At 45.7% G+C, this 27,239-nt stretch overlaps 1 protein-coding gene across 2 annotated transcripts in view; it reads left to right on the plus strand.

The window, feature by feature from the left end:
- The first annotated feature begins 2,888 nt into the window (after window positions 1–2,888).
- NEGR1 (neuronal growth regulator 1) overlaps window positions 2,889–27,239 on the plus strand; it is a 214,475-nt gene continuing 190,124 nt past the window's right edge. Inside the window, exon 1 of one of the 2 annotated variants that reach the window (XM_027891061.1) lies at window positions 2,889–3,215. In XM_027891061.1, the coding sequence (XP_027746862.1) occupies window positions 3,046–3,215 (170 nt within the window). In that variant the 5' untranslated portion in view covers window positions 2,889–3,045. The remainder of the gene's footprint in view (window positions 3,216–27,239) is intronic. The other variant, XM_027891060.1, reaches the window with a different exon arrangement.

Genomic DNA, 27,239 nt, shown 5'->3' on the forward strand with positions numbered 1-27,239 from the left:
GACCAAGGCAGTGACTGCCCCCTGTACTGGGCACTGGTGAGGCCACACCTCAAGTCCTGTGTCCAGTTTTGGGCCCCTCACAAGAAAGATATTGAGGGGGCTGGAGCATGTCTAGGGAAGGGAAGAGAGCTGGGGAAGGGTCTGGAGCAGCTTGAGTGACTGAGGGGAGCTGGGGGTGCTCAACTCATTGTCTCCCTGAGAGCTTACTGGACTTGGCAGGTGGGGGAGATCCAGATGAAAGGATTCAGTCTCTGGAGCAACCTTGCCTGCCATAACTGCTATTGACTTTTGACCTGCTTGTTTTTCCATTGATCTTCAAATAGCATGAAAGGTAGGGATATGAATCTAAAAATGAACAAAACAAAATAAAAAGCTTCATCTTTGGTCTTCTTGATTGAGATTTATATGATCTTTTGCAAAATTAATAGAATGGTGCTGGGGATATATCTTTTGTTCTTCTTGTTCAAAGAGGAGCAAATTATTTGATTGTTTGTTAAGGTCAAGTAAAAGCAACATCATGCAACTCATTAAAGGTTACAGAGCTCTCCCTAAAATTAGATCTCGACTATTATATCTCATCTCCCTGTGGACGATCTGAGCACTGAATGTACCAGAACATACAAAGGGCCTCTGACCTACGACAGCCCTGTGAAGTTTTTTGCATCTGAAAACCGACTTGCGTGTGGTTCTGTGTTGCCTTCCTCTTGATGCCAAGACAAGAGACCCTCTCCAGTCTTCTTTAGGACCCCTTTGGGGACTGGACATTTACATTTCCAGGTGTTTGGCATGGGATGTGCTTTGGTTGCTGACTCAAGGAGCTGGAAAGGCCCTGTGGGAGGTTATTGCACATCTGTGAACATGGGGAGGTGGCAGCATGCGTGTGGGACAGCTCCTCCTGCCTCTAACAACTCCCTGTTAGTTGTTGTGCCTGTGCCCAGCCCATTCCCAAGGGCACGGTCCTGCCTCAGAAGCATTCCTAACAGTGTTTTGGATACTGTATGTTCCAGCTGTGCATGCAGGAGGCTCCTGCTGCCATGGTCGCTGGCTGGGCACTAAGGGCTGCAGCAGCTTCCTGTGCGTGACACAGGGATTGTGTCACTGTGCAGTTGTGTTTAACATGAAAAAGGCATCACTGTGTTCCAGCGATAATAACGCTGGCGAGGCCTCCCCAGCCACCATGTGAGAGCCAATCCCTCTCTTCCCCTCTCTCTTTCCTTTTCAAGGAAACTCTGTAGTATCGTGTGCCGCAGAAGAAGAGGAAGAATTCCCTTTTGTGTACACTAGAATTTCTTCTGGCAGCTGGGAAGATCTAATGGAATGCAGTAACGAAGGGTAGAGCTTAAAGGAATGGGGATCCGGCTTTACCGACAGAGCACGCAGTGGAAGCATTGTGACTATTAAAGATTTTTTTTACTTGGAGCATTCTACTCCCAAATCCTTCTGATGCAAATTGTGGGCAGGGGAAAATGGTGCATCATAAAAATCCGTACCCTGGCAGCGGATGAAAGGGAGAGAACCGTGGGGAAATGGCGCACGTGGGGTGGCAGAGCTGGTGTGAGGAACAGTCCTGATATTGTGTGGGCCAGATGTGCATGAATTAGTGTGGGAATGCTCAGAACTGCCCGAACGGAGCACTCATGCAATTCCTGTGCCAGAGCAGTGTGGTGCTTACGCAACTTCTCTCGATCAACAGAGGGGAGTCATTCCTGTAGGGATTTAGGGTGATTCCAGCGAGGTGCAGCCTGGGCTCTGGTGCTGAATAAACCCGGAAAGTGGGTGTTTGGTAAACAAATGCAGCAACCACAACTCCCTGCTCAGTGTGTTTGCCAGAGGCTGGGAATGACGTATGTATGTGTGTGTGCTGGAGAAGACCACAGAAGGAAAGAAATTCCTCATTCCTGGGTATCTACAGGGAATCGCTCTGCAGGGGATTTTTTGCTCCTTGTTAAAGGTCTGCAGTAAAATTCTAGGAAATCCTTGGTGAAGGCCTCTAGATATCCTGACAGAATTCTGGGAAATAATCTGTCAGTGGATTTTTGCTTGTTAGTGAGAGTTTCCAGATGCCCTGGTATAATTTTGAGAAATAATAAGTCAGTGGTTTTTAGCTCCTCAGTGAAGATCTCTAAATCTGTGTCCTGGTAGAATTTTAGGAAATCATCTGATGGTGATTTTTTTTTTTTTTCTCCTTGTTGAAGGTTTACAGCTTTCCTGGTAGAATTTTGGGAAATAATCTGTCAGTGGATTTTGTCCCTTGGAGATGATCTTTAAATGTCCTGGTAGAATTTTAGGATATAATCTGAGTGGATTTTTGCTTTTGGCTGAAGATCTCTAGATATCCTGGTAGGTAGAATTCTGGGAAATAGTTTGTCAGTGGTTTTGTGCTCTCTGGAGAAGATCTCTATATGGAATAATTTTTCTAGATAGACTTTTAGGAAATTTAGGAAGTATCAGAGTGGCCGACCCTTTTTCCAGAAAGGTCTGGATTGTTTGTTTGGAAATTCCAGCAGGTCCCGGGGGACTCTCACGGCGGAGCCGCGGGTGCCGTTTCCAGCACTGCCGCCTCAGCACAGACTGTGACTCGCTGCCTTTTGGCAAAGTGGCCAATTTTTCTGAAATATTCTGTGTGGAGAGGGCCGAAGGAGCGGGCCGGGTGGGATGTGGCACAGCAGTAGGCTGGGAAAGCGGGGGTGGGGGGTCCGTGGTGCCCGTGGGAAGAGGCGGGAGAGCGGGGGGGCCCACGAGCCGGGATGCCGAGGAGGGCGGAGCGGGAAGCCCGGGATAAGGGGGCCGAGCATCCCTCCGCCGCCGGGCCGGTTGCCAAGGCGACGGCTGCGTGGCAACGGGCTGGCAGCGGGGACCGCCCGCCGCCGCCGCGGAGCCGCCGCGCAGAGCGGGCGCGCTGCCCTCCTCGCTGGATGCTGCGGCGGCCGCCCGGGAGCAGCCGCGCTCCGCTCCCGGTCCCCCACCGCCCGTGCCGATCAGGGGCCGAGCTCGCCGGGAGCAGCAGCGCTCGGTCTCTGCTGCCGGGACCAGCGCGGCGCGGAGATGGTGCCGCTGGTGCGGAGCGCCGGGGGCTCCCACCAGTGGCTGACGATCGCTTTCCTCGGCCTTTGCTGGTTCCTTGCTTCCGGGAGACTTGCTGCGCCGGGCGGAGACTTCCCCGGGGCTGCCGTGGACAATCTGGTGGTCAGGAAAGGGGACACGGCGGTGCTTAGGTAGGACGCGATCGCGGGCGGGAGGGATGCGGGGACGGAGCATCCCCACCACCGCCGCGTCCCCGAGATGCCCAAGGCTCCGGCGGGAGCCCCTCTCGGGGACGATGCGGCGGCGAGGATTTCCCCCAGGGATGCTGGTGTGGTGCCCCGGTGTTGCGGGAAGTTATCCCTGCCACCACCGGGTACCCGCACCCCCACAGCTCCGGGCTGCTCGCTCAGTCCTGGGGTGGTTTCGTTCCGCCGTTTCTCCTTTTTTAACTCTATGTAGGAAGCCCAGTCTGTTGCTAGAAGTTTGGAAACGGGTTGTTGGGGTGAAATGATGCAGTTTTGGCTTCTGGCGGCAGTTGGGGGACTCTGCAGAGTGAGCAGCTCTGGACTGTGGCAGGGAGAGGACGATTATACCCTGCCAGAAGCATTAACGTTGGTATTATTATTTATTTTAAGATATATTTCTGTATTTCTCAACGAGAAATGCCATGCTTTATGCCATGAGGAGGTTATGTTCCTGCTTCTCCTAATGGACCTTGTGCTCCTGTATCTCCTCGTTACTTGACTGGACCAAAATTTGTTTACCAGCAGTCGGACACCATAGTTAATCTACTCGAGTCTGTCATTTTGGTTTGTGTTCATTAATCCTCTGCTTGACTTGATTATTCTCCCAGCCCTTCAGACTCTAACTTTTTATTCATGCTTTATACTTTTGCCGTGATCTTTCTGTAGTTCCAAACCCCCACATTTTCTCCTTCTCTGGAGTATGGTTGCAGTGGGTTGAATCTCTTCCCTGGTGATAAATCTCTGATTTAATTAGCAGCACTTCTCAGCTATGAAGTCTGGCTGTATTATTTTTGCTGGACTGGAAATCTCCAGGTTACAACATGTTTTATCCATAAGCATTTTCAATGATCCTACAGTCTGCTGTAAAATGCTGCATGAAGCATTTTCAGTAGAGATTTGGAAGCATTTTCAGACTGCTCCTGGTGTAGTAGCTCCTGAAAATACAGTAGATGTCTATGTAGGGCAGCTGACAAGTGGTTTTTATGTGTACCTCAATTATACTCTGTATTTTGAGACGTGCTCAAGTCCTTGTGCTTTCTGTCAGCACAATTGGAGGATCAAAGGAAATAATAATTTTAAAAAGTGGTTTATTTATACTGCTTCAGGCTCATAGGTTGCAGAGAAGGTAACAAGCAGTTAAGACAGATACTCAGCCAGTACTAAATGCTAGTAGGACATAAATGTGTTTAAAACTACAGCATTAAAAACAGGTGTGATTGCTCCCAATGTTACCTACCGGTGGGGTTCTGCTGAAACACGACCAGCTTTCCAGGCCTAAGGTTGTATTTGGAACTCGGCGTCGGTGCAGCTGGATAGGTTACATAAATGAAATGGGAGCTTTAGGCTGCAAACATCACTTTGGTCTCACTAGGGAGGGTGAGTGTGTGTTTTGTGCAGAGATGCTGCTACAGGAAACATTCACCTCGCTGCTGAGCTCTGGCACACAGGGATGAGGTGCTGGAGTTTTGAGTGTTACATCTGGATTTCATTCTTTATGCCCTGTGATTAACTTCTCTCATTTCCTGTGCCTTCAGCAGGCTTGCTTTAAACCAGGGCTTATTTTGTTTTAGGCTAGTGTTGTAACTTGGAAGGGGATTGGATGCAGGATCACTGTGGGAGCAAACACTTTGAGGAGAATGTGCAGCAGCCAGGCAGAGCCCGTTATCCCGAGTCTCCCACTGCCCAGTGTCTCAGCTCCTCTGGGAGTGTTCCTCACTGGATATGTGTATTGTAAACGTATTTCAATACACAGTAAAATAATTGCTATTGATATCCTAAGTATTGAAAGCTGGCTCTTTACTTAAATACAAATTCCAGCAAGCTGGATAAAGCCATTTGGGTGCTGGAAAAGGAGTTTGTTCCTGCCAGCTCTGTAGCCATCTGAATTCAGCCTTCCCCAGTGACTGTGCCTCACAGCATCCAAAATTGGCCACACTCCGGAGTTCCCAGCCTCTTGTAGCAAGATGGCCATGGGCTCCCTGTGGCCAGCACGTGTTGATTCCCCCCTCAGCACCACGTTCTCTGCTTAAGCAGTCTTAAGAGGGCTTCAAACGTTGCCTCCTCCCCTTGGTACCGAGGCAGCACCATGCCGAGAGCATCCTGCTTTCATAATTAAAGCTGGAGTATGGGCGGCACTCCCATGGCTTTGAGTCAGCATTTTCATGGCTGTCAGAAGATGAGGGTGATTTATGGGATGCGTGTTGAGGTGGAGCCAGCCCCCAGCAAGGGACGTTGCGGGTGCCCTTGCTCGGGCGCACACCCTGCGTGGGGCTGTGGACCTTGGACAGCTGGATTACACATCACCCCATGTTCTGAGCTTCCCAGGAGTGTGAATAAATGGGGCTACCCACGTTGAACTGAGGAGAAACTTTACTCACAAGTCTCATTTTGAGCTGATATATCAGAGAGGGAAGCATGTAGTTTCAGTGAGTATGGGGTAGGTGGGCCAGGTGCCAGGCCCAGTTCTCACATGAAGTTTTCATTTTCTTTGCTGAAGAGGAGCAGTAAAAGCTCCTGGAACTGCTGAGGTTTTCCAGTAAAAGCCTTTGTGTCTTAACACTGAGTAAAATAAATAACTTTGGCTCCTTCATTTTGAAATAGTTAATTCATGTAACAGTGTAATTAGTCAATTTAGCATCAAACACACACAGCATTTATTTAATGCTGCAGAAGCAGCACTGTGAGTATCACCCCCTGTCCTGGTGCTCTTGGAGCATCCCTCTCTGCCCAATGCATCATCTCTCCCTGCCTGGTGCTCTTTGAACATCGCTCCTGTCTGCTGCTCTTGCTCATCCAGACCCTCCTCACCCTCACAGCGCTCCTGGGGTGGGTGCCCTCTCCAGCCCCATTGCCAGGACCATTGTGGGGCTGGGTCCTGCTTTGCTGTGCCCAGGTGGCACTGGGATGCTGGGATTCTCCCATGACCTCCCTGACCAGCAGTTCCCAATTCTGGCAGAGACACATTACCCACGTGGCCTTTCATGGAGGACTGACAGAAGAGAAGGTTTGCCAAGAATGCCAGTGGACACCTGCTTTGGTACAGAAACACCCTCAGCAAGGGAATTTTACAGAAAAGCCCTTGTTAGGTGAGGAGTTCTGTCTGTGATGAGTTATTTCTGTAGCCTCAATAGTTAAATCTAGGTCCCTTTTGTTTGGTTTCAATTCGTGATTGATCCTTGCAGTCCCAACATTCTTTGTGTTTATTTAAGTTATAAGAAATCATGTCAGTAATGCGGTTGTTTTGCACGGCAGAATAATGTTGGGAAGCCGCCCATTTTCAGCAGTAGTATTCCATCCTGTGTTCTTCCCAGGCAACCCCTTAAGATTTCATGAGAACACATGAGGAAGGAGGGAGCAACTTAAAAACCCATAATTTTATTAAAAGAATAAATTGCTCCACTGTGGACTGCTAGAAACGCAGGGAACAAGCTGTATATTCAGAGCTAGGTTTCTCCCATGACCCTTTCCAAGACCTCCCGTAAGGAGTGGGATCACTCTGTGTTCCAGCATATCCATCTCACTGACAATAGAAGTGGAGATTTCAGGAGGGGAGTGTTTTAAGAGAGGTGACAAATGCAGAGGACTTGACAGGAAGCAGGCACAGGCAGAGTTGGGGGCAGGGCTGGCATTCCAGGGTCGACACTCCAGGGCTGGATGCCCAGGGGTGTGAGACCACCTCCACTTGAGAAGGACTTCATCCCCTTCCTGGTGATGTGCGGAGGACAGTGGAGAGCTCATGTCAGGATGGCAGCAAGAGGCATTTTTGCTTCTGTGGGAAATAAAAGAATTCCTCTTTGCCTTCCTGTAGTGATGCTGATCCCGGTTACGGCTGATGTGTATGTATGGCCCCGTGGCTTTAGATAACCCAGGAAACGGGGATGTTGTCTTAGCAGTCCCCATGTACCTCACCTGCCATTTGGAGCCTGAGTCCCCTTGGATATCAGAATGTGCAAAATGTGCTGAAGATGATCAAAAGGGCTTTTTCTAGCAAGCAAATGTTTTTATCCAGCATTTTGTTTTTCTCAAAGCTCATGGATAATGAAGGCAACTCTACCTGGTAGCATCTTTATAGTACCTCTACGTTCTGTCATCGCAGCAAATTGAGCTTCAGAAGTTGTCATGGTTTTTAAAAAAGCAAAAGATCTTTTTACTGGTTTATGATTATAGAGGAATTTAGGGTAACATGGGCTCTGCAGTCTGTAGAATATTGTGAATTATTCACTTCAAAGAGTTAAACTTTGAGCTGGGATCTGTGGGACTGATGTTCCCAAAGGCTGGCAGGAGGAGCTGGAAGGCGTCTATGTCCAGCTGTGATCACAGAGCAGACGTTCTTGTCAACCCTGGCTGGGAAATCCAGGGATCACTTCCAGGCCAGCCATGTGAGCAGGTCAATGAACGGATCCACATGCTTGCCCACAGTTGTCCTTTTAGCCATCCCATGAATGTTGTCAAAGGTTTGGGCAGTTGATGGTCACCTGAGGAGGGTGATTATAGAGAATGTCTTTTTTTGGTGACAGCTCAGGAGGTTTGGGGCTTTTTAGTTTGTTTGCTGAATTGGAAATTCTTCGTGTGCAGCCTGGCTGATTCTCACTGCACCTTGGAGAGTTTTAGGTCTGTGTTGTGTGCAGTCGCACTCTCCCTTGCTGAGAGGACCTGTGGCAGTCCCCTAACACTCTGGGTAAGCCCCTGGCAAGGCAGGATGGGCTGTGCCTGCAGATGAGCTCTGCCCAGGGGTGTTTTACTGGGTTTTTTTCACTGGTGTTGAAAGGTTTGGGCATGTTATCAGCAGCTGATCTGAAACTATTTGTCTCTTTTGCTGGCTGCTCTTAGAGCTTCTCAGCTTGTTCTTTTCCATAAGATTTTCTGCTGGTGGAAGCAGTTACCATTTAGGGAATGGGAGAAGAAGCTCTCTGTGCTTGTTGATGTCTCAGAGTGCTATTGCCCCAAATGCAGTGAGTGGGAATTCTGCCCCCCTCGGGAGGGACAGAGCTTCCCGACTGTGATGGTAGGGGTGCCCAGTGGTGCCTAATTAATATTTAAATTGCTAGGGTGACAGTGACTTTTGGGGATTGGGACTTACCAGTTTACCTTCTCATTGAAAAGAGCTACCCTTCATTTCTGGACAGTCTTTGCCCAGGAAGTGACAGTGTCGTGGAAAACTGGTGGCACACCTGCCAAATACTCCCCATCCATTGCCATCCCTGTTACTGAGAAGCGGATATTTGGAAAGGAAGTTTTACAGTAGGAAGAGCAGGTGGATAACGAGTTTATACAACATACTGTAATTTTGAGATACTGTATGCATCCCAGAATCCCAGTCACACCAGTGCATGTCCAGTGCTGGGTGCAGCTGTGAAAACCTGCAGATGTGTTTATGGAGTGTAATAAATATAAATGTTTTCTTCTTTCCTTTATGGTTTTAAAAGGTTCGGTTCCTAAGGCCCATACTCTTGGTACTGTGGTGCAATTCAAGGTCACAAATTCTTTGTCTATGTGAAGTTTCATTCCTGAAACGTGGTCTGGTATGTGCAGATTTGTGTGCACACCCCCTGGAAAATGCAGTTGTTTGCTTAAGGCTTTCCTATTCCCAGTCCCTGCCAATTATTAAACAGCACATTATGGTACTTGCCTCTTGTCTGTGCAACAATAATAAATAAATTCAGTGTAAATTAAAATAATTTATCATTTTAAGTGATGGTGAATGTTTCAGCTGTTATGTAGAGGAGCTAACAAAACAAGGAGTCAGTAAGGAATGAAAGCTGGGATTTGTTCCAAAGGGCTGTTCTGCTGAGGAGACAACAGAGACTTAAATGACTTTCTTCTTTTCACCGTGTGCAAGAGCTCAGCGTAGTCGATGCCTCGGGGGGCTGACTGTGAGGGCAGGAAGGTCCCACTTGGACCCTGCTGGGCAGCTCTGGTCTGTGCATCTTCTGATCATAGAATCCCAGGCTGCTTTGGGTTGCAGGGAACCTTAAAGATCATCTTATTCCAATCCCCTGCCATGGGCACCTTCCACTAGATCATTTGCTGAATGCTAAAACGATGATGGAATGAGTTTTGTTCATCTCTTGCTCTTCTGAAAGCTCTTGGTGGAAAGAGTAAATAGATGAACCCACTGTTATTGAGCGGGTTTTAATATGTAACTCAGCAACATTTCTGTTACTCTTTTCCACCCATCATAACGGAGGAGGTTTTAATGGGGGATTTGGATCAGACAAACTAAATTAGTTGAAAAATGAGCACAACTGGATATGAAGGTCTCAGAAAGGACTTACATTATTAAATTGGCGTATTTTGGGATCTGTGTTTATGAAGCACTGAGCTGGTTGTGTATTCTAACAGATGTGATGAAAAATCTCATACCAGTGGGAGTTACAGATACAGGAGTTCTGCAGGAATTATGTTGCATAGGGAATAAAATAATACATAATAATTCAATAATTAAAACATTTATCCGTATAATCATGCTAAACACTTTTGTTTATAAATTCAATATGGTGGTGTAATATAATATTTACAGTTTTCAGTTAATTCATTAAAATATGTATGCATTTATCTTGATGTGTTGTGTCATAATTATCTTGAATTAATGATAGGTATTAAATCAAGAAACTGGCGACATCATGTCCCTTAAACGTGTTGTACACAGAGAAGTGTTAAACTGTTTCACTGTCCAGCTGCTGCTTTAGATCATGTGGATATAAGTTAAATTGCATCTCAGCACTTCAGACACGGCTTTGGTGATTGGACTCACCAGGCCCCTCCTGATTCCTGATCACACTCCCACTCAAACAGTAGAGTTCTCTTACAATTCTTGGTCTGACAGTTATTAAGTAAATCTCAAATTAAATATTGAAAATGTCATTGAAGTGCTAATATAAACAGTGTGGGAAAAAACTGACAAGTCTGAGATTCTCTTTCAGGTATTTTTGTGATGCATAAAACCTTGTGGCTAAAGAACTACTGGGTTGTTTCCAATCTTATAGAACTGTGAAATAGTTTGGGTTGGAAAGGACTTAAAGCCCATCCAGTTCCAACCCCTGCCATGGGCAGGGACACCTTCCACTATTCCAGGCTGCTCCAAGCCCTGTGCAATCTGGCCTTGGACACTTCCAGGGATGGGGCAGCCACAGCTTCTCTGGGCAACCTGTGCCAGGGTCTCACCACCCTCACAGGGAATCACAAAAGGATCATCTGAGAGACTCCCTGGGATTGGAATGTTCTGTTTGCTCTCTGCAGTGTTCATGAGGAGACACTTTGGTGCAGATATTTATGGTTTTATTCCCTCTCCTCACCAAGCTTTGCCCCACCCTGAAGCATGGGTGTGTCCTGGGGCTTCCCACCTGGACACAGGGCACCATCCCTGGTCACACAGGGAAGCTCCTCCAGAAAATTTACAGGTTCCATGGTCACAAACCCAAATATCCTCTGATAGATTTTCCTTGCAGTTTGTTAACTTTGCTGCTCTGTCCCTGACCTGTGACCGTGAGCATAGGGGATCAAAATCTGGAGAGGAGGGAAGATGATAGGGAAACCACCAGTGGGCAGGGAATAGATCACCAGTTCCCAGGTGTGGAGCCTTGATCACAAACACAGGAGGTTGGGGGAGGAGGAAATCTGTTATGAAAGTGGCCTAATTACGACGAGCAGTTTTTCCCCTGGCTGGAACAAGTGGACTAGAAAATTGTACTAGACTTTTCATTCAGAGACTATTAAAGAGCGAGAGAAGAGAGAACAAATATAGCTTTTGTCACAGCTCTTTATTTTTATTTTCTTTTAGTATTGAGTCCTGCACATTGCCTGAAATCAGTTTAAAATTAATTAATTTTATTTTATTTGTGACTCTTTTTTTTTTTTTTTAATCTGTATAAACCTTCTTCATGTTACGTTTCTGGTAGTGTACAGGTGCATGGGCTAACGATAAACCACAGCCTGCAAATTCAGTGTGAATCCCAGGGTCATCTCAGGTGACTGCAGCTCGTGGCAGCCCTGGGCTGGGGGAACATGTTGGGCTGAGCCTTCCTGGGGCATTGCAAGGAGCTGTGACTGAAAATGCCTCTTCCAGCCCAGCTACAAGAGGAGATGGTGGATTAGCACAAGGCAAAAGGGGGAGAAGTTTGGCCTGTTCTCCCCAGTAAAAGGCAGAATGATCAGTGCTGTCTGCAGTGGGTGTGAGGGCATGAAGGGACAAGGGTGGAGGAAGATGGGATGATAGGACATCCTGTGTCCTACAGGGATAGGGGGAATGGCTTTAATCTGAAGTATGGTAGATGTAGATTGAATATTTAGGAAGAAATTCTTCAACCCAAAGCAGTGTATGATTCTCTGGATTTCAGATGTACTTGCATTTAGTGACCTTCTGCACCTTATACAGGTGTTTTGTTTGGTGGTTGGGTTTGGGTTCTGCACTTACAATTCTAAGCATTGCATCTCCAAAATATTTATCCTAAGCTATAACTTGCTGTGGTGGTGGATTCTCCTCATGATTTATTGTAGCAGTACTGAGCAGATCAACTAATTATACATTTGCCATCAAAATACTGTTGGGGCTCCATGGACAACTGTGTGAGTGACTCCTCCCCACAGTCAGTACTGGAGTCTTGGCTCCTGGACTGACCTGGCTCTTTCATGAGTTACCAGAACCTCAAGCACAGAGATAAATGCACTAACTCATTCATAACATTCTCTTCCATTTTTTTATTTTTACTAATACTTCAAAATAGATTCCTTCTGATCCTTCACTTGGTTACTCTTGTAAAAGGAAAATAGATTTGGATGTGTATAAAATATGAAAAATCACAGAGTCAAAGAATTGATGACATTCACAGAAATCAAGATTTTCAAGTCAGTCAGCCCAGAAGTATTACCCTGGAATTAAAAATAGTTTTTGTTACAGGAAATCTTTTCCTTCCCTGTTCCCTTTGCCTCGGTAGTATAAAAGAGAGCAGGAAGCAGCACAGTCCATTGGAAATGGGATGTTTCAAGAGTTATTTAAATTAAAGTCCCAAGCACACACACAGTTTTCAGGGTTATTGCTGTTTTCCCCAGCAGAATGATGTGTTCCCTGGGCAGGAATTGCTTCACTGCAGTAAATGTTAATGCTGAGAGAGATGGGAGGGCGGAAAGGTGAACTGCTGGGGAGAGAAAGCCAGAGGTACAGGGAAAAACAACCTGCAGGTAGTGAAGCTCCTCCAGCATCCTTTGGACCTATATTTAGAGAGACCAGGCATCCTGAGATATCAATTATTTATATTGCCACTTAAGGAGTATTGGTGTTATCAAAGCACACACAGGAACTGTGAACATTCACGCAGAACTACTGCAGTCAGTGGGGTGAACAGCACAGGAAGAGCTTTTACACCCCCCAAACCAAGACATGTTTCCAGTCTGTAGGGAATGCTGCAGCACCAGGGGGTATCCCAGGTCACTGGACATCACTCACACAGGGCTGGGCTGTGCCAGGTTGCCCCACTCAGTCCTTCCAAGCCCAACTCTGGCCATGGTCTCGGGAAAGCTGCACATTCTCTAATCTCCTGACGAGAACATGCAGCTCTAAATGAAAGAAATCTCAAAATTCAGCTAGCATATCTGTGCTAAGGACTCCTGGATCATCACTCCACACCTGTTCTCCAAGTATATTTTTAAATTTTGAACATTTTTTGGCATTTCACACTCAAGTAAAGACTCCATAGTGCTTGTGATGCCTCACCTCCTCTTCCTGGAATCACAGAGCCCCAGACTGGTTTGAGTTGGGAGGGAACCTAAACTCCATCTCGTTTCACCCCCTATTGTGGACACAGACACCTTCCACTATCCTAGGTTGTTTCAAGCCTGTCCCTGTCCCACCTGGCCTGGGATACTTCCAGGGATGGGGCAGCCACAGTTGCTCTGGGCAACCTGTGCCAGGGCCTCACCACCCTCGCAGGGAACAATTCCTTCCCAAAATTCCATCTAACCCTGCCCTCTGGCAGTGGGAAGCCATCCCGCCTTGTCCTGGCACTCCAGGCCTTGTCCAAAGGCTCTCAGTTCCTGTGACTTTTTTGGGGAAGCAGAATAAGCTTAAAGTCTTACCATTGTTTGCAAACCTTTTGAATTCTCAGATGGAAGATCAGACACTGTAATGGGACAAAGTCACATTATTTCTGTAGTAGCAAACACTGCGCAATGTTTGCTCTTGATCAAAGATTGTGTCACCTGGAATGCAGTTTCTGTGCAGATTTTTTTGTGTTTTGAGAGCACTTGACATATTATTCATAAATTAGAAGCAGATATATTGCAAGACCTAAAGCACATCTTCTAGTAAAGAGTGTGGGTGAGGAGGAGAAATTCTTGGCTGTGAGGGTGGTGGGGCCCTGGCACAGGTTGCCAAGAGAAGCTGTGTCTGCCCCATCCCTGGAAGTGTCCAAGGCCAGGTTGGACAGGGCTTGGAGCAACCTGGTCTAGTGGAAGGTGTCCGACCTGCCTGTGGCAGGGGGTGTGAAATGAGATGGGCTTAAAGGTCCCTTCCTTTAAGGACCCCAACGATCCTGTGGTACTTCTCCTGTAAGAAACCTGTGTTTATATAATTTTTTTGTTTGCTTTAGGTTTTGTTGGAGTTTTTTTGTTTGTTTCTTTCTTTCTTTGCTTTTTCCTTTCTTTCATTCTTTTTCTCTTTTTTTGGCTGTTTGTTTTGTTCTGGCAGCTGTTTGTAACATCACAGATTAACAGTGAGTGTTGAGAATATTGACTCAGTCTCCCCTGCCCCTTCAGCCCCATGTGGCCTTTCCTTCTCTGGTAAAGCTTTGCAGTATTGACATTCTGACCCTGGTTTGGGGGAGCTGTGCTTTTTAGAATTCCTCAGCCTTAACACAACAGAGACTGTTCCTGTAATGCTTCCAAAACCATTTTCACTAGCAAAGAGTTCTTTAAATAGCACTCACCAAGTGTAGCTGCTAATTTGCATGACAGCTTGATTAAATGTAACCTGCTTCCACACTTAATTTATTTTGAAACTGCCCAACATTTTCATTCCATCCCATTAATTCTAAATTAGTAGACTAGCTTGATTATTTAAGAAGTGAGGTAATTTCATCATCTTCATTTGTGTAAGCTCAAATCCATACTGTAAAATCCTCTGAAAGTGGTTATAAATAACAAAAGGGTTTGCACCACATCAAGATCTGTTGGACCTGGTGGTGTGATGCAGAATGAAATGAAGAATTAGGTGGTTTAATGATCATTTTTGACTTCAGCAGCTGTTTGGCTGTAAATTTGGCTCCACATTGCAAGATAAATTCCCAAGTATGTGGATTTGGGGAGAAATGAACCTAGAAAGGTAATATTTAAGGGTGATTTTACACAGATGCTCCATTTTCCAACAGGAAGTGATCTCTTTAGCAAAATAGAGTCTCAGATGCTTTTTCAGAGGTACTTCCCTTTGGCAGTGGATCTGCTAGGGAACTGAGCCACAACTCTTTTCTTTCCATGATGCTGGAGCTGGAATGAACCGTATTTGTGCCAAGTCCTGCAGAAAAGAGGCCAGGCAAGATCTTTTAAACTTTATTTCTACGCTCATTTAATCAGCTTCTCTTTCGAGGGCAAGACTTTTTCAGCAGTTAACAGAATATTTCAGATTTCTTGGAAAGCTGGACCTAATAATTTATTTAGGTTATTGACCATCTGTTCCCAAAGGATGGTTTCACGAATATGGCTGTGAATGCATTTCTTAGGTAAAGCTTATAGAATTTCTGTCTTTTAAAAATTATTATTTTTTTCCTTTTGAAAAGTCCTATTATTCCACACTTTTGCTGTGAAAGCAGGCTCAGGATCCCCTCAGTTACTCAGTCATTTTTTAATCTCTCTGCTCTTGCACATTTAACTTGGGAGCTTCCTGAAGGTGACGCACAAACGTGTTTCCATTTCAGATTGTCATCCTGGATTTGCAAACTGAAACCATTTTATCTTCTTAAATCTCCTTGTGAGTACCTACCAAGGAGCATTGAAATTTAAATTTAAATTATATTGCACTTTAAAAAACAAACAAACAAACACAAACAAACAACAAAAAAAACCAAAAACAACAACAAAAAAACCCCTCATATCTCTCGGTTCTGCCTGTCCCCAGTAAATGCCTTTGCCACTCACCATCCTGCTGTTACCTGGCAGCCTGGTCTCCTCTCCCAGTTCTTCTGTCCATCCTCATTCCAAACCTTGCTGATTCTTTCCATGTAAAATCCTTGTGAAATGAAAATTCCTTCTTGGAAGGGGCTGTCCACCTGTGACACAGGCTTCCAAGGGCAGTGGTGGAGTCCTCCTCCCTGGAGGGATTTAAAAGCCATGTGGATGTGGCACCTGGGGACATGGAACAGTGGTGGCCTTGGCAGTGCTGGGGAACAGTTGGACTCGATGGGCTCGAAGGCTTTTTCAACATAAGTGATTCTGTGATTCTATGAGAATTCCTAATTAGGCTTTTTAATCTTGATCAATGAACTGTTTTTTCTTCTGATTTTAAAAAACACCACCTTGCTTTCTGACATTTCTTTGGACCTTAGTGACAAATGTTTTTTCAGCCTATCCTCTTTTTTGTCCTGCTTCAGAATATCCTCTGCTTCCAGCTTCTCCAGCTCATCAGGAATAATGCATTTGTCTTACTATGCGGGTTATCAGGTAGTAATAACCAGCCTTGAAAATGAATGTCTTTAATTTGGCCACTGCCCTGATGTGACAGTGACAAAGGCAGCTCATTGCCTGGGCTGGGCTGGAACACTCCAGCTCCATGTTTGCAGGTCTGGCTGCAAAGTTTGGCATCATGGGATGGAAAACAATGAAGACAGAGAGCAGAAGGTTTTGCATTTGACTGAGAGGACCAAGAAACGTGACTCTGAATATATTTCTAAATCATAATCTATTTCCCAAATCACTTTATTTTTGAATTTGAATAGTAGTTATGGATGAACCTTGCCTGCATTTCATCAGGGGGTGAGTGTTGAAGAAAGCACTCTGTGTGTGCTGGTAAATATTTATTTTTGATAGATGTGCATAAGTGAAAGGATGCAGCATTCAATAGGGCTGAATCCATCCCATAATGTAATTTACGACTTCCAAATGTATGAATATATGTATGACTGGCTGAGTGCAGACTCTGCCAGGAGTCCTGGCAGGTGAAGGTCATGTCACATGTCACTGGAAAGCTCATTTTCCTGGCGTATGTAATAAGGTTTCTCATTTGATCTTTATGTAGCAGAACCAATCTGTGAGTCTATGATTCTGACAGACCTAAGAAAAATCAACAATGTGGAATCAACACCGAGTGTGGGTGAAAAGAGCATTTTAGGAGGATTCTTCAGCAGAGAGCAAGGAGGGAGGGCAACTCTGGCGTTTGCAAGAATATGTTGAAATTGAATGTAAAATTATGGATGACACTTGAAAATTGCAGAATCACTGAGGTTGGAAAAGCCGTCCCAGCCCATCGAGTCCAACCTGTGCCTGATCCCCACCTTGTCACCCAGCCCAGAGCACTGAGTGCCACGTCCAGTTACTCCTTGGACACCTCCAGTGGTGGGGACTCCACCACCTCCCTGGGCAGCCCTTTCCAGTGCCTGAACACCCCTTCCAGGAAGAAATTCTTCCTGACATAGGGATGAGTGGAATAGGAGATAATGAAGGGGGAAAAGCTGCTCAAAGGGGGCTGGATCCGTTCTAAAAGTAGTTTAGGTTGGGCCTTAATATAGCACTGTGGCAAAGCCCCCAGGGCCAGGATCCAGAGGTGTGCACAGCTGGGTATGAACAGGAATACAAATGCTTTGCTGATACAAGCAGGGAAACATGATGGGTAGTTCTGGGGCATGTTTTCTCAAAGCTGCTGACAGAGCAGGAAGGGGCAGAGGAGAGAAAAATATTGTCTGGGAAATAAAAATATTTACAGGGGGAAGCTTGAGGAACTCTGGCTAATTAGTTTAGCAGAATAGCAACAGGCAACCTCATTGTGCTGGAGAATGTTTTAATGTCAAAAAACTCAGAAAATCCAATCTTGGCAAAAAACCCATAATGCAAACTAATGACTAAAAGCTGAAAGTGAGCAATTTCAACATAAATGTGAAGCGAGTGTTTTAGAGGCAATTAACTGCTGGAATCAGCTATCAAAGAAGTGCAGGACTGGTTATCTCTTGTGGCTGGTCGCCTCTCCACAAGATACATTTAGGCCTTTTGTTGAGCAGAATAATGTCAGAAAGGTGGTTCTTCGACAGAGTTCTGGCAGAAATTTCCTTTTACCCAGGCCAAAGGGGGTGCAGGGCTCTGCTGAGCCCCAGCTCCCCCCACCAGCACCACGGTGTCAGAGCAGAGAAAGACCATTTTCTCATTTGAAGGTCTCCTGTATCTAAACCTTTTTTTCAGTGTATTACTGAGTGTTTCTGCGAAATTAACTCTGTTCTTTAAGTTATATTAAATTATTTTTTAATTTTAATGTCAAAAATCGTGATTCTTTTAATGACCTAAATGAAATCAGTTGTGTGTAGGAACATCACTGGGAATTTTTAATGTAGGATGGAGGTTTGAAAAAAAGTACAAAACATGTTTAAGAGATGCTTCACCTTTGCTTTGTTGTGGTCACCCCTTGGTACATGGCTGCAAAGGGCAGTAGTGCTGATTTGAGCTACTTGTGGAGCCAAACTAGCTAACTCTAAGCATTTCCGTGCCTTTCCCCTCCCCAATTATTTCACAAACAATTTACTCCTGTGTCCTCTGCTCATAAACCCATAAATCCGTGCTATAAGTAAACAGTTCAATTTAATAGTCAGTTTTATCTGTACATTGTGGAAGTCAGTACTTCTGAGAACCAGTGATTTCTGTCAACAACAAAAAAATGATGCCTTTATACTCCCAGATGATGGTTCCTGCCTCATTCCAGCAAACCTAGCAGTGTGGCCAGGTCCCTGCTAATTGGAGGGGACTGCACTGGTGGCAATTAGGAGGGAGAACAGTGGAGCAGATCGATATCCTTGAGAGCCGACTTGCTATCCTTTGGGAATCCATGCCAGAGCAGGGCTGTGTCTCACAGAGATTGGGATGCAGCCACTGCTAGTGGGAATTAATTTGCTTTAACTTATATAACTCTTGAATGTCAGCTCATACAATAAATACTAGAAGTAGAAATATCTGAATAGAAAACAGGTACAGTTCATGCAATAAACTGCATTAAAGATTCAAGTATGAAGTGCCCAGAGAAGCTGTGGGTGCCCCATCCCTGAAAGTATCTAAGGCCAGGCTGGATGGGGCTTGGAGCAACCTGGAAAAGTGGAAGTTGTCTCCAGACAGAGACTGCAGGAACACAGGGCTCTGCTAACTCCACTGTGCTGGAGTCACAACCCCTGGGACTGGCAGAGGTGTATGAAATTCTGCTTCTACTGATCTGCTGGTGTTACAATAGAATCATAGAATCATGGAATGGTTTGGCTTGGAAGGAACATTAAAGCCCATCTCATTCTACCCTCTGCCACAGGCAGGGAGGGACACCTTCCACTAGATCAGGTTGCTCCAAGCCCCATCCAGCCTGGCCTTGGACACTTCCAGGGATGGAGCAGCCACAGCTTCTCTGGGAAACCTGTGCCAGGGCCTCCCCACCCTTACAGGGAAGGATTTCTCCCCAGTATCCCCTCTCACCTTGCCTTCTGGCAGCAGAAGCCATTCCTCTTTGTCCTATCACTACAATTCCTGATGAGTGAACATGCTGGTGGAGAAGGGTTTCCTGACTGTCTGCTGGGACGATGAACTGCTGGAGAGCACATTCTCACCCTGCTCATCATGGTTCAAGTCAGGGAAAATAGGCTTGAAGATTTCTCCATATTTTCAGAGTTGAAAATGTTGCTAAAAGCCTTCAGAAAGTTTCAGGCAATAAATGAGGAGATCTGGGGGGAGTGACAGATCAGTGTGGGGTCCTGACAGGCCCCACTGGGGTATTTCTGAGGTGATGGGAATCTGCCTGTGTAACCATTCCTAGCATGGCCCAGGTTTAATGAAGACTCCCATAATCTTGGGGATCCAATTTACTGACTGTCACTGGTAATGAAATCTCTAGAAGTAAAACTCCACATTTGACATTCCCATGGACACAGACAGAATCCTTTTCAGGTGAGCACAAAAACTCAACCTGTGAGGTACCTGTGACTGTCACAGGTGAAAATATTTGCTAATGAAGCGTGTGTTAGTGTGAGACAGGTAGAGAACTCCCTCAGTCTCTTAATTTACTTTGAATAATTCATTAGCTTGCACTCCTCACCCATGGCAGCCGTAGGTAAATCCCACACTGGAGCTGCTAATTAAAGTTGCAAGATGAAGGGAAGCTACTAATGAGATGTGAGACAAGTCCTCCAACAATACAGAGGTAGTTGTTGGCACATTAAGTTTTATTGTTGGTTTTTACACGAGGGTAAGGAAATGCTGAGGATGCCAGGTTGGGTGATGGATCTTCTCCTGCTCTAGGACTCCCTGACAGGTTCACTCTGCTTCCAGGGAACAAGGGACAGGACAAGAGGAAATGGCCTCAAGCTGTGCCAGGGGAGGTTCAGGTTGGATATCAGGAGGAATTTCTTCCTGGAAAGGGTGATCAGGTGTTGGAAGGGGCTGCCCAGGGAGGTGGTGGAGTCCCCATACCTGGAGATGTCCAAGAACGACTGGATATTGCACTCAGTGTCTTGGACTGGCTGACAAGGTGGGGATCGGGCACAGGCTGGACTCAGTGGTCTGGAAGGGCTTTTCCAACCTCAAGGATTCTGGTATTCTTTGCACAGGAGGTACCTGCAGCACCAAGATGGGTCCTTAGGGATTATCTGACATTCTGAGATGAAAAATTAATCAATATTTCACATTTATCTTAAATATATTAAAAAAGATAAATAATAAATCTATGCGGATTGTATCAGACAGTTTTATGGATAAATAAATTGCTAAAGTATGACCTGTGTTACAGGTCATATCTTGTAGGTCCTAGCATAATCTTCTTACCCATGTGATGATCTGGGTGTGCCATGTTGTTATGTGGACCAGGCTAGTAATTTTCATTTTACAGAATGAAAACTATAGATACAGTTTTGGACTGTAGAAATGAATATTTCTTGTGTTTTCTTCTTCAGTGTGAAATTTAGCAAATGAATGTTGTTGCAGAGTTGTTGCCTCTGTGTTGTTTGTGGGGTTCATGGCCTGGCTTATTCACTATAGAAATGTTTGATGTTGCCACACATTTAAATATGTTTTCTGCTGCTGAGGAATGAGATGGGCTGAGATCTGTATGGGGATATGGAGGAGGATAAAAATACACTTTTAATGATTATTTTCAATGTACAAATTGCAACATGCTGCTCAGACAAAATCAGACAAGTTAAAGCACTTTATCTTATTAATGAAAATGTCTTGTAGGGAAATCTGCACAGCAGATCTTCACTGAACATGGGAAAAGTGGGTGTGTGGAGGGTCTGGTGTAATGGGAAAATGAATATGGTGAGTTAGACTTGGTTCCTGATCTTGGTTGTTGACTGGGCAGAGCGGTGGCTCTGGGGCAGGGGGTCAGGGACCCTCTGCACCAGCTGGTTTTAGGCACTACAGAGCCAGGTACTGGGTGGCACCTGGGTTTTAACCCTACGAGACAATGTCTCTGACAGCAAAACCTACCAGAGGTGACCCCGGTCCCTTCTACTGCTTGTACAGCCTGTGGTGGTGTGAACTGGGAGCTGCTGGTTTGGGAGAACCAGCAAACACTTTCTGCACTGCTCTCCCAGCATGTTACTCTTTGATCCTTATAAATGGACATGGTGTTTGGAAATCCAGCCTCAGCCAGGGCAGCACCTGAACACAATCCTGCCTTTGCACAAACTCCCTGGCTTCAACTTGTACTCTTGCTCCAGTGTGAGCCCATCATTGCTGGAGGGATAAACAGGGAATTAGAGAAACAACCAGTTTAGAAAGAGCCTGGCAGGGGGAAATAGCCTTAAACTGCCAGAAGGCAGGGCTAGGTTAGATATTAGGGAGAAATTCTTCCCTGTGAGGGTGGTGAGGCCCTGGCACGGACTGCCAAGAGAAGCTGTGGCTGCTCCATCCCTGGAAGTGTCCAAGGCCAAGTTAAACAGGGCTTGGAGCAACCTGGGATAGTGGAAGGTATCCCTGCTCATGTCAGGGGATGGGACTGGATGGGCTTCAAGGTCTCTTCCAACTCAAACCATCCTGTGCTTTTGCAGTTCTAACTCACCAGTTCAAACCCTGCTGTCCCCCTGCAGACACAGCTTGGGGCGACAGACTCTAAGATCATAGCTGATTTCCTGTGAAAACGGGGAAATATCAACACTGCAACTTTATAATAAAGTATATTGAGATGGAAATGAAACACACACAGTTGTGATTTAAAATGCAAGCAGCTCAACGCAGCAAATCAATACAAGGTCTATAAAAAGGTTTCAAAATGATAATGCAAATTAATCCTGGGAGGAAAATTCCTCCAGTCGTGACACACTGACCTCTGCCAGTCACAGCCTGGTGGTGTCTGAAGTAATGTTTATGGCACTCTGGTTAAATCTATGAGTGGGAGATAATGCTACCAATTTGAACCACGTGCAGCTTTGAAAAAGCCTTAAGACCAAGAAAGCCAAAGCAAACCCCATGCTTTGCCTTTGCTCTCAATTCCAGTTTGGGGATGAGGTTTTTCCAGGGCTCAGCCCACAGTGACTATGCTCCAGCAGCGTGCTCAGCAAATCCATCTGGTTGTGGGCGGGCTGGACTTCCAGCTCTGCCTCCCCCACAGCTTTCAGCCTCTCCTGACCTCGGTGATCCATTCTCAGCTGCTGCAGCTTCCCAGCAGTGTATTAAAGAATAAAAAAGTCAATAGTTGGAGCTGTCGATGGGAGGGCACTCCAGGGCAGGAGAAGAGCAGGCTCCTTGGGCGGCAGCCTCGGCTGGGATGGAGCGGAGCAGAGCAGAGGGAGGGAGTGGTATCCCAGGGAGACAGTGGTATCCAGCAGGCTCCGGGTGGCAGCTCTGCCAGAGGGACCAGATGGCTGTGGAGCAGCTGCCAGAGCACTTTTGGTTTTATGTCTCCAGAGCTACACAAGGTGTTTTCAGCAACAATCTTTGATGGCAACTTTACCTGGGGTTGATCTGAACTGAAACCTCTCCTTAGGGCTCTGAAATCCACTGCCCCGGAAAGAGGGACTAAATCCAACCTTCACTGCAAAACATGTGTCTATCCAGTACCTGTTCAAAACTCAACCCTTGGTGAATATTTTATATCACATTCTTATTCAGTCACATCCTTCTGGATTTTGTTACTTCCCTGTTACTGTGAGCTCCATCGAGCCCTGTGCTGACCCTGCCCCCTGATTCTGGGAATTTTGCTTTTTTCTTGAGGTCAGTGCATGGATGTGGTAGATTCTGTCTGGCTTTGCCTGTGAGGGGCAGGATGCTCCATGGCACCAGCACCTGGTTCAGGGGCTGCAGAACATCCTGCTCCTCAGAGCAAGTCATCCCCATGCTGAGGGTTACACTGGGACCCCTCTCCTGGACTGAGTGTATGGGGCTGTGCTCCTTCTGCCAAGGAGGTGACAGGGGCAGAGACACATGGGGTGCAGTGTCCATGCAAAAGGAAGGCTGGGAAACAACTTCCAGTCTGTAGGTGCTGCTGATGGCTTTGAAAAGATGAAGTCTGTACCGTCTCCTCTTTCGTCTATTCTTCTTCCTAATCCTAGGATTTTAATTTTGTTGATTCATAGGTTATCTAAATATGAATAGGTTCACATCAATCAGCACTGCCAGTGCCACGGAATGAATATAAATGGTGTCTTCAGTACTTCCTAAGAGAATGGATGTGTCTGAAGTGTAAATCCGCATTCGAAGGCTTTGCTGTGGCTCCTTGAAGCCAAATTCTTTAGTTGTTCTTTTTAAAGCTTTAATCAACTATTTTGCTCTAGACTTGGAAGTGGGTTGGGAAGAATTTCTGTTCTCTATTCTGTTCATTTCCAGCGGTGAAAACCAAGAATTAACCCAAAGCACAACAATTACAACTGAGAGTTGTTTGCTCATCCAGCCAGATGAACATTGAGAATGTACACAGACAGTTGGGATTTTCTCTTTATTCAGGGACCAAGCTTTAAAATGCACATGGAAATTACTCAGTGTTCCTTGTACTGACTGACATGTTCTGGAGTGCGGAGGGAAAATTATGATGCACTCTGATAGTTCTAGAAAACGAACTGGAGCCAGAGCCAGATCCAAAGCTGCTCTGCACCATGTGGATGCTCCGGGGGCAAACAGAGCCAGAACGCTGGTGCATATACCAAAAAATGCATATTGCTTTGTAGCAGCCACTGCTGTCATTAAGGTCCAGTGGAGACCACCAAGGTGACCAGAGGGATAGAGCCCCTCTCCTACAGGGAAAAGCTGAGAGAGCTGGGAACGTTCAGCCTGGAGAAGAAGCTTCAGGGTGACCTTATTGTCCCTTCCAGCACTTGAAGGAGCCAATGGGAAAGATGGAGAGAGACTATTTACAAGGGCCTGGAGTGACAGGATAAGGGGCAATGGCTTCCCACTGCCAGAGGGCAGGGTTCCTGTGATGGTGGTGAGGCCCTGGCACAGGTTGCCCAGAGAAGCTGTGGCAGCCCCATCCCTGGAAGTTTTCAAGGCCAGTTTAGAAGGGGCTTGGAGCAACCTGGGATAGTGGAAGGTTTCACTGCCCATGGCAGGGGTGGAACTGGGTGAGCTTTAAGGTCCCTCCCAACCCAGGCCATTCTGTGATCAAAGGTGAAATTTAAGGTTTCCTACAATTCCTAGTTGTATAACCAGGAAAAAAGGTAATTCCTTGAACCTAAACCTCTCCCCTTACTAAGCAAAGCTAATTTAAAAGATAAAACCAACTCCTCGTTTCAGTTTGGTCCCGAGTCACCCACCCCTGCTGGGATGTCACTGGGAGATTCCCCTGGGTGACCAGTTATGGCACAGTCTCCTCTTTTGTCATTCCCAGCTTTGGTCTGGAGGTCACACACGTGTCTCTGATGCTGCTCTGGAGCAGGCTGGCCCCACGTGCCTGGGTACAAACCTGGCCTAGATTTCCCCCCACCCCTCCCTGGGCTCCCTGTGTGTGGCATTGTGCCAGGAGAGCTGGTGGAAACCATCCTACTACAGCAGCTTGTTTAGTTTTTGCAACATTTTAACAAAAATTTGTATTTAGAGCTTCCTCATTAAACCCAGTGACAAATAATATGCACAAGGACTCATTAGCAGAAAATGCAATTATTGCATTTTGCATTGAAAACTATTTAAACCACAATTCTTGACAAACAAAGCATCTGACCCTTGATTAAAAGAGATGATGGGTGTGAGTAATTAAAGACACACTAAATATAATTCATCTTCAAAGCATCCCTGTGTAATTTGTCTTTTCTTGCCTATTTTGAAAACCTTTCTCGCTTGTTTGAGGTTGCTCCTCTAAGGATTCTGAGTAACTGAGATATTTTCCTGTTTAGTGAATTGGAAAATAATTTCCTAACTTTAATCATAAAGCTCTGGGAGATACCTGGGCTTCTTGACAGCGGGAGAAATCCACTTCGTGGCAGAACTTTTGTCATTGTAAAAAAGTCTCTTCCCTAGTTGTTGTTAGAAAGAAAAGTGAGTGTAGGTGGTGTTCTAGATGTCCCAGAGCTGAGGCACTGAACTTCCATCACTGCAAAAAAGGGAATTTTCAGCTCTTTTGAGCTGTCTCTTCTCCCCAGGACACAGCAGGCATATCCTGTACGTGGGCAAGTGAACAACATGATGGTGTTGCTGCAGAAATCCCTGTTTCCAACCCAAGGAAAAGGAACTAAGGCTGAAAAATCTAGGAGCAGTCCAGGGTAGGAGCTGGTACTGTGGCTGCAAGGCTGTTTGCTTATTATAGTCCAAAAGCTGTCATGTATTTTTAATCAAATAGGACTTTGAAAATCTAGAGAGTTTTGACTTTCACTTCCAAAGGAGGAGAAACCACTATGATGCTTTTGCTTTTACAATATTTTTATTTTACATATTAAGGAAACTTATTTTTCCCATTAGGAATTTAAAATTTTATAGGTAACTGAACCATTGGAAGATGCTTCTTTTAGTTATCCTTAAATGATTCTCTTGTTTAAATCAGATACACTTAAATATGTTTGTATTCATGAATTAATTTCTATCACAGGCTTATGACAGTGATATAAAATCAGTGTTTCATAATCAAAGTCTTCTCCTTTTCTGAAGTTTGAGATAGTGAAATCTTGATGCCATAGAAATCAGAGGGCACAGGATTCTGTTTTCAGATTTTATAAGCTGTAGAAGTCTTTGTTACTCAGATTAGAAACTCATGGGCTTTCAGTCTTCAAAGAAAAAGAAAAATGGAAGCTTTTCCCTCCTGCTTGTCATCCATGAATGCCCAGGAGCTGTATGTAATGTATCTGCAGTATACAACAAAAAATACCAAATTTAGAATCCCAGAATCACAGAAACTCCTGAGCTGGACAGGACCCACAAGAATCATCAAACCTCTTCCTGCTTTCTCCAAGAAAAAATAAAAATAAAGAGATACAACATTAATGCAGAGCCATAATTTTCCTTACAAATGAGAGAACAGTATGTTTCTTTTGTCCACCTGAAATTCCTGCCTCAGCAGCTTTCCCTGCTCTAATGCTCAGGACAGGAACATGGGCAGTGATGACACCGTGTCGTGCCAGGTGATGGCTGCAGTTCTAGGACAGCTCTCTAGGAGTTTGGTGACACTCCTCTTGCCTCCATGATGGGCAGGACATGGTCAGGTGTCTGCTGATGTGTCTGTCAGCTCTGGACATGTTCAGTAACCAGGGCCTGAGCCCTAAATCTGGCTTTTTCGGGCTCTTCAACTCCTCTGTCCTTCACAGATGGTGGTTGATGCGCAGTAGTGTCCTCCATCCTCCTTTCTGCCTTCACTTTCACACCAAAACAGGATGAGAGCAAACAGCCTCAAGTTATGCCAGAGGAGGTTTAGCTTGGATATTGGGAAGAGTTCTTCCTGGAAAGGGCAGTCCAGCCCTGGCACAGCTGCCCAGGGCAAGGGTGGAGTCCCCATCAGATTTAAAAGCCATGTGGATGTGGCACTATGGGACACGGGTTAGTGATGGCCTTGGCAATGCTGGGGAATAGTTGGAGTTGATGATCTCAGAGAGCTTTTTCAATTGAACAATTCTGTGATTCTAATTGTTCTGGGCTTTGATTTAGTCAATGTGAAGGGGAGGATGGACTCCATGGCTTTCTGAGGTCCCTTCCAACCTGAATTATTCAGTGGTCCTAATCCATATGGCTGTCTTTTCCAGCAAACTATTGAATTTCTTTTTCATGCAACAGATACTTATCAAGGTTTAAGAGGTATGAATTCATTGCCTGTTTTCATGCTAATGTCACAGAATCCCAGGCTGGTTTGGGTTGGAAGGGGCCTTAAATCTAATCTCATTCCACCCCTGCTATGGGCAGGGACACCTTCCACTAGAGTGTGATGTCCAGGCCTGCTCAGGGCCAGTCACAGCAGCTGCACCATGTTATATCAGTTGAGACTGAATGTTGTTGCTGCCCTTGGTTAAGTGTTAAAACTCATTGTGCTTTTTTCAAAGAAATGTCCAGAAGTGTTGTGTGTGCTCTGCCTCCCTGGAAAGGGCCAGACCTTGCCCTGGGCAGTGGGATTGCTCCAGCTGGTGCCAGCAGAGCCAGGGTCACTTCTCACAGTTACTGTCAGTGGAAATATGAATCGTGTCAAGAGCAGGAAGGAAAACTTGTTTTATAACCACAGTCAAAACAATGAAATAAATTATTGAGGAGACTGTGGAAGTTCAGTCACGGAGGACTGCAGAGAGCTAGCCCACCTTTCCAGGATGCTTTATGGGTGGGTTTGATCTTGAGTGGGAAAACAGATCTGAGTTCTCTTTTGCATTTTTCTGATGAGTTCTCACTCATTCTGTGCATTAATAGGAAAACAAG

The sequence above is a fragment of the Empidonax traillii genome, unplaced genomic scaffold (genome assembly GCF_003031625.1).
Source record: "Empidonax traillii isolate 1590-97213 ecotype Southwest subspecies unplaced genomic scaffold, ASM303162v1 scaffold309:size1915965, whole genome shotgun sequence".
Classification (NCBI taxonomy): Eukaryota; Metazoa; Chordata; class Aves; order Passeriformes; family Tyrannidae; genus Empidonax; species Empidonax traillii.